Source organism: Hyla sarda, chromosome 2 (genome assembly GCF_029499605.1).
Source record: "Hyla sarda isolate aHylSar1 chromosome 2, aHylSar1.hap1, whole genome shotgun sequence".
NCBI lineage: Eukaryota > Metazoa > Chordata > Amphibia > Anura > Hylidae > Hyla > Hyla sarda.
In genome coordinates this window covers 241155470-241163759 of record NC_079190.1, presented here as the reverse complement: position 1 = coordinate 241163759, position 8290 = coordinate 241155470, and the positions used below count along the sequence as shown (strand labels likewise).

Here is an 8290-nt window from a genome sequence, read left to right as displayed (position 1 = left end):
CCTGATGTGGGGAATCTGTGCTACCTAATGTGGGGAAACTATGCTACCTAATGTGGGGAAACTATGTTACCTAATGTGGGGAAACTATGTTACCTAATGTGGGGAAACTATGTTACCTGATGTGGGGAATCTGTGCTACCTAATGTGGGGAAACTATGCTACCTAATGTGGGGAAACTATGTTACCTAATGTGGGGAATCTGTGCTACCTATTGTGGGGAAACTATGCTACCTAATGTGGGGAAACTATGCTACCTAATGTGGGGAAACTGCTACCTAATGTGGGGAAACTGCTACCTAATGTAGGGAATCTATGCTACCTAATGTGAGGAAACTATGCTACCTAATGTGGGGAATCTATGCTACCTAATGTTGGGAATCTATGCTACCTAATGTGGGGGGCTTGAATGAGCTGCGGCATATGGGAGGCCTTAATAAATAATTAGAAACTTATACAGCAAGTGATATATGGGGGTCCACCTGAGTAAGTGACACATGGAGGGGGGTTGCTGAACAATTGATTTTTTTTTGGGGGGGGGGGGCACAGGCACATTCTTTGCACAAGGGCCCTCTGCTGTATGTGTCCGCCCCTGGCTAGAGAATAAGGGGTAAAGTGGAACATAGAACAAATGCAGTTGTTTTTTTCTTAATTTTTTTTTAATGAAGTAAACGAGATAAAGGTAAGCAATGACTTTTCCTCAGTCTGAAGCGCGGTCCTCATCGGCAGGAAGCAGTGAGGAGGAGGAGGATGACGGAGGTTCTGATTCCATCTCTGCTTCTTTTTCGTCCCTCTCTATATATAGGGCCGTGGCCATGAAGAAGGCCCCTCCGATGACTGCCATTATGGTGCAGGTCATGAGGGCATACTCCAGGCTGCGGTATTTCAGAAGAGGGGATTTGGCATATCCTCGTTCGTAGGTGTCAGATATCAAGCCGATGAGGTACGGGCTGCCGGCGTCACCTAGGAGGTGATAGATTGTCATCTGCACGGCCAGGGCTGAAGATCTCCTCCACGGAGTTACTACTTTTAGTATAATGTCAGATATGAGGGTGAAATTTACTGACAGAAGCGTCTCTCCGATGAAGATGAAGATGTTGGTGGCAACGAGGCTGATGTTGCCAAAAGTCAATGCCAACAGAAGAAAAGGGGCGGAGAGCATCATCGCGCATCCACACACAAGCGGGTCCGCCCGTGGGTTGGATTTGCGATATCTTTTACTTATCTCCGTCCCTGCTACAACTCCCAGAATGCCGGAAACGACTGTAACCACACCAAATATTAGGATGTCGTGATAGTCACACGGTTCAGCACGGCAAGGGTCCTTCTCTTGTAGGAGTGTTCGTGCGTGGGTCAGGTATGACGGACCCCATACACCTATGGCTCCCACTATGAAGGATACAGCCGTCGATCCCATGGTGGTTAACATGAAGCTTCGATTTTTAAATAGTTTTTTCAGATCTGTCGCCCATTTGGCAAACTTCTGGGATTTGTTGTTCTTCTTCCCGTTTGTAGTCGTTCTTGGAAGCTCCTTTGTGACCAAAATCAACAAAGCCACAGCTATGAGGCCCAGGCCAGGGGTGACCCGAAACGCCCAGTGCCAATCGCCCCTTGCTGCATCAGTCACTTTGGGCCCGATGATGTATCCTAGTCCGCAGCCTACAGGTATGACGGAGTAAAACACGTTCAGCATGCGGGTCCGCTGGTCACTTGTAAAAAGGTCTGCAATGATGGAGGGGGCGATGGTGCAGAAAGTCGCCTCTCCGGCTCCAACCAGTCCACTCGTTAGCAGGAAGAGCAGGAAATACCCGTCAGGGATGAATGACAGGGTAAGTGTCATGCTCAGCCAAACGATGACTCCTGCGCAAACAGTATATTTCTTATTACAGTGGTCGCCCAAATATCCGGCAATTGGTGCGACCAGCACGTAGCTTCCAATGAACAATGTATTCAATAAACCGGACAGACTAGCATTGGTGTCATATGCTTTCTGTATATAAGGCAGCACCCCCGCCACGCTGGAGCGATTTGCATAGATGAGCAAATTAACAAAGGCGAGGATCACTACGGTGATGATGGAACGTGCGGTGGACATCACGCTTAGAGATGGCAGGTTCTGCCTCTCAGGGATATCGCCCTTTTCTACATCCATATCACTATGGTCCTCCATTGCTTCTTCCTCCTCCTTCAGCAATGGGTCTTTTGGAGAGGCCATGGTCACAGGTCAGAGCCTGAAAACACTAGAGAGAGAGAGAGAGATAAGTGAACACATTAGACAACATGTCATCATTCCTGTCATTATACAATAGATCCTTCATACAGAGCAGAAATGTCCAGCACAGAACCACAAGATAACACTAAGACCATGGCAGCCTCAGAAGAAGACGCTTCTCTATAAGTGTTTTATATGGAGACGTCTTCCCTGAGGTTCCCAATATCTGATAACCCTTAACCTGTCCGGTCCTAGTAATATCTGATAACCCTGAACCTGTCCGGTCCTAGTAATAACTGATAACCCTGAACCTGTCCGGTCCTAGTAATATCTGATAACCCTGAACCTGTCCGGTCCTAGTAATATCTGATAACCCTGAACCTGTCCGGTCCTAGTAATATCTGATAACCCTGAACCTGTCCGGTCCTAGTAATATCTGATAACCCTGAACCTGTCCGGTCCTAGTAATATCTGATAACCCTGAACCTGTCCGGTCCTAGTAATATCTGATAACCCTGAACCTGTCCGGTCCTAGTAATATCTGATAACCCTGAACCTGTCCGGTCCTAGTAATATCTGATAACCCTGAACCTGTCCGGTCCTAGTAATATCTGATAAACCTGAACCTCTCCTGTCATAGTAATATCTGATAACCCTGAATCTGTCCTAGTAATGGCGGATTATAAGGGCTTGGCTGTATGGTCACTGGGCCATGTGAACTTCATACTGTAGATACAATTGGGCTATCCTACTATATACATTTACTAATAATGAACCTACCCCACCTCATTGGGATCTATCCGTCCCCTATATGACTTTCTGCCACTAGCTGATTTGAAAATTTTCCCTTTCGGAGTACCCAGAGTATTTCTATTGTTAGTACACACAGAATTCTATTATATACTATTATATTTCTGCCCTAATCTTTCTGTTATTCTTTTACTACACCACCAAATCTTTCTCATAGACTTATATCTTTTAGAACTTCATAAATTAGGACTCTTTTTCTTGGGGGCTTTTTTGGGCATAATTGCATTTTAGCAGTTTTGCAAGAAAAAGCTCTGGTCATGATACTATCTGTGCGTTTTATTATGTTTAATGCCTAAGCCAAGTATTGTCACAATGCTATGAGAAATATAACTTTTGTTATTTCTTTAGGAAATTAATTTCTTGTTTTTTTTTGCTAAAAAAAAAGGCAACAGCAATAAAAAAAACTGTCAAACAAAAAGCCCTGTGTATGTATGAATAGAAGAGGCTGAGACTTACCTTGTGGTTCTCTCTTCAGACAAGGAACGGTCAAAATCTTGAATTCTCTATCGCAAATAGAAACTCTCTCTCAAACACTTTGCACCACAGGTTGTGAATGCAAAACACACTGAAGAGACTGCAGCCGGCGCGCACCTCCTTGTACAGCTTACGGTGACATCATCACAAGCATGTGTGACATCACAAGGTTCTAAACCACCTTCAGGTATGTGTATATCTGTATAGTAAATGTGAGTAGCCATATTAGTCCAGTGATGCAGATTGTAATACCTTTTTTATTGGACTAACAGAATTTTGTAGAGACAAACTTTTGGGATTCCTCCCTGATAATTTATAAAGTCCTTTGATCATTAGTCCTTGTCTATTGGACTTGATAAAGGGAGGAATCCTGAAAGCTTGTCTCTACAAAATTCTGTTAGTCCAATAAAAAAGGTATTACAAGAGACTGCAACATATTTTTTGATTTGTGTGTGTATATATATATATATATATATATATATAGTTCCAAGGAAAATGCTGTGGCACTAAAGGTATGGTGAAAAAATGAAAACTATTTATTCATCCCAAATGTGCAAAGAGCAACGTTTCAATGGTCTCACACATCAATCCACTTGATAATGATGGGGTGAGACCATTGAAACGTTGCTCTTTGCACATTTGGGATGAATAAATAGTTTTCATTTTTTCACCATACCTTGAGTGCCACAGCATTTTCCTTGGAACTTTGTATGCAGGATCCTGGACCCGGATCCTAGCTGGAGGCACCTACTCACGCTTTAGGAGTGCTGCTTTCTTCTTTGACATATATATATATATATATATATATATATATATATATATATTAATATACACCTAGAAATACATCAAGTACATAAAAACATCTTTTGGAAAAATATTTCTCCAGGCTTGCTGAGTATATCCCCGTACTTCACAGTGTCTTCTTAGTTTATATATTTTAATCTTTTGACCTTTTAACCCCACTAGGACCAAGGGCATCCTGGGACTTAAAGGGGTATTCCAGGCCAAAACTTTTTTTTATATATCAACTGGCTTCGGAAAGTTAAACAAATTTGTAAATTACTTCTATTAAAAAATCTTAATCCTTTCAGTACTTATGACCTTCTGAAGTTAAGGTTGTTTTTTTCTGTCTAAGTCCTCTCTGATGACACCTGTCTCGGGCAACGCCCAGTTTAGAAGCAAATCCCCATAGCAAACGTCTTCTAAACTGGGCGTTTCCCCGAGACAGGTGTCATCAGAGAGCACTTAGACAGAAAATAACAACCTTAACTTCAGAAGCTCATAAGTACTGAAAGGGTTAAGATTTTTTAATAGAAGTAATTTACAAATCTGTTTAACTTTCTGGAGCCAGTTGATATATATAAAAAAGTTTTTGCCTGGAAATAAACTGCTCCTCCCATCAAAAAACAAAAGGTTAGCCCGAGCTGGTGATGACTTTGCTCCCATTGAAGCACCCGTGCGCTGCAAATAAGAATTGTTACCAAACATAAAATAATTGTGTTTTAACACAAAATCTACCACCTCAATAATGTAATGTCTCAAATCCACAGAATATTTAGAAAATCTCATCAGTATATCCGAGATAGCTGATAATGCCAGGTTTTGCGGAATACTGGAATACAGCGATTCAATGTCGCAAGTAAGCCACGACAGAGAATCGCTCCATGTGAATTTAGTTCTTCTGACCAGGAGTTTACTGAAAATTCAGATTGTTCAGATACCACGGACACTAGCGGGGACTCAGAACCGCAATATGTGAACACTCACAAGAATCGCAATGCGAGAAGACAGTCAAAAAATGAGGAAGGCGCGGTGGCAGAAAACATAGGAAGAAGAGCTTCAGAGCGTAACAAGGACAAACGGAAAAAGTAATAAAAGAGGATTTTCAAGTCATTAACATTTCTGCACAAATCATTACAGATGAAGAAATCTCGGTCCTGTGGAAAGGACTGGGTTTCTCTCCTACACATCATTTTGATGTTTATCGGACAATTTTGGATATGAATAAATTTGTGAGAACTTTAACAGTTAAGAAACATTTTTTTGTGGAAAATGCTGATGAACCATCGGACCCACCTCAACTTTCTATAAATCCTGATTTACCACTAATGCATACGTTAGCAGAACAAATTGCTTTTAGAGATCTCTGTCTCCTTGAAAATAGTGGGATATTAATTTGTGATGAAGTGAATACTGCACAAACCTTCTCCACTAAAAACCAAAATTTTCACCCCATACAGACCAGACCAGCAATTTTTGATTGGTTCCAGGACCTTATCATGAAAGATTTGGTTAATCTACAATCAAAAGTAATGTCCTAATTTGAATAAAAAGGAGGCTGCTGCCATAAAGAAATTAAAGAAAAACAAAAATTTGACGACCCGATCCGCCGATAAAGGCGGCTCGGTAGTATGTATGGACACGGGACTGTATATCAATTTAAATGAAAATCTACTATCTGATGATAAAACTTACCTTAAACTTTGTGGGGATCCCACTGAACCTTTTAAAAAAGAACTGTTGACTCTGTTGGAAGAGGGGAAAGCCAGATCTATTTTGACCCAAAAAGAAGTGGATTATATTTTCGTGCCTGCTCCAATTATTCCTATCTTCCACTCGCTACCCAAGCTGCATAAGGACCGATTCCCGCCGCCGATGCGTCCGATCGTGGCGGGGATCGGATCCCTTAACGAGCACCTATGCGAGTGGTTGGACTCAGTACTGCAACCTCTGGTTATGCAATGCCCAAGTTATATCAAGGACACTAAGCACTTGCTAAAAATCATGGATGAATTCACATTGAGCGATTCTCTGTCGTGGCTTACTTGCGACATTAAATCGCTCTATTCCAGTATTCCGCAAAACCTGGTATTATCAGCTATCTCGGATATACTGATGAGATTTTCTAAATATTCTGTGGATTTGAGACATTACATTATTGAGGTGGTAGATTTTGTGTTAAAACACAATTATTTTATGTTTGGTAATAATTTTTATTTGCAGCACACGGGTGCTTCAATGGGAGCAAAGTCATCACCAGCTCGGGCTAAGCTTTTTGTTTTTTGGTGGGAGGAGCAGTTTATTTTTTCTGACACCAATCCATTTTGCATGGTATGGGAGGTATGTAGACGATGTGGTCATCATTTGGTCGTCCGACCATCTGACCGTTGATGCATTCATGACATATATCAATAATAATCGGTTCAATCTTACGTTTACCCACACATGGTGTAAAAGTGAAACCCCCTTTTTGGATGTCATATTACGTGGCAACCCTGATACAAATAAAATTGAGGTTGATCCTTACAGAAAAAAGATATCAGGCAATACCATCCGAAGGGCGAATTCATGCCATTACAAACAAACAGTAAGAGCCATACCAGTAGGTGAACTTATACGAATTAAGCGGAACAGTTCTTCCGCCGAGGTGTACCGCAGGGAAGCTGATGCAGCATGCACACGCCTGGCGGCTCGAGGTTACCCTGGATGGCTCTTGAAAAAAGCTCAGTCGAGAGTGGATCCTATGGATCGAAAATCCCTTTTTACAAGTAAGTAACCAACTGAATCACAAGATTGTCCTACATTTGTCACCACGTACAGTCCAGAATTTAATGACATCAAACGCATTGTAATTAAACACTTACCTTTGCTACCAACAGATCCCAATGTAGGGGAGATTATAAAGTCAGGTGTGAGATTTGCCCCAAGGCGGGCACCTACTCTATCCAATCTCCTTGTTCCCAGTATGGGTGACACGGCTAGTGTTACCACCCAGTGGATTAGCACCAAGGGCTTCCACAAGTGCGGTAAATCGCGGTGTGTGGTTTGTCCCTTTGCCGAAAAATGCCAGAAAATAGAAGGTACGGTGGATGGCAAATGCCATGTCATTCACAACTTTATAAACTGTGATAGCACTTTTGTTTTATATAAAATCATGTGCACACAATGTCACTTAACATATATGGGTTCCACCAAAAGGTCCCTTAAAAAACGCATGCAAGAGCACATTAGACATGCTGCTGGCCCTTTAAGCTCGAACATTTCTAACATATCTAAACATTTTCTAATATATCATAATTCAGACACCACTTCCCTCAGGTTCTCAGGCATTGAGAAGGTGACCCTAAATAAAAGGGGAGGTGACCATATTCGATCCCTCCACAATAGGGAAATCATGTGAATTTATCTTTTGAATTGCATTCAACCCCATGGTCTAAATAGCAAAACAGATTTAATATTACATTACTGATATGTCTCCGAATAATTTATCCGTGTTTGGTCCCATGTTTTTGTTTTAATCACGCGCACATGTGATGTGGACCTGTCCCTCCCCTTCCTGTGGGAATGGGGAATATGCCCTGGAGTATATAAGGGTGCCTCATTTGAGGATCTACATGCTATGAGTAAGGATCGATAGATCAGAAACGCGTCAGCCATGCCATGCCTCTGTTTGTGCAATATTTCATATTTTTCATATGTTCACGGTTTGTCTGCCACCGTGAAGGCTTTTAGAGAAGAGCCCTGAATAAAGACGGACGTTTTACTTCTACTTGCTGGCTTTTTTTAGTATTTTATTTTAGTTTTATCCACACTGCCAGGGATGAAAATTATTCCAAAAGAAACTAACTCAACTCTCTATGCTCCCCCGTTGCTCCAATATTGGTGTCCCGTTCTCTGTTCGCCACCTTCTGCTTTTCCTGCAGGTCAGTGAATCACGGTGCGCTCAGTGTCATCATTGTTTCAGCACCAGTTTTACAAATCAGTGTGCCTCCAGTGTTACACCAGTGTTTACAAATA

General features: G+C 41.9%; 1 protein-coding gene across 1 annotated transcript; it reads right to left on the bottom strand.

Annotated features, from left to right (window-relative positions):
- Positions 1–645: 645 nt before the first annotated feature.
- On the bottom strand, positions 646–3586 carry LOC130355905 (protein spinster homolog 1-like). Its single transcript, XM_056556732.1, has 2 exons — positions 3476–3586; positions 646–2237 (listed from the first exon to the last, which is right to left on the bottom strand). The coding sequence occupies exon 2, from the start codon at positions 2210–2212 to the stop codon at positions 698–700; it is 1515 nt and encodes a 504-aa protein (XP_056412707.1). The 5' UTR covers positions 2213–2237; positions 3476–3586; the 3' UTR covers positions 646–697.
- Between the last annotated feature and the right edge of the window lie 4704 nt (positions 3587–8290).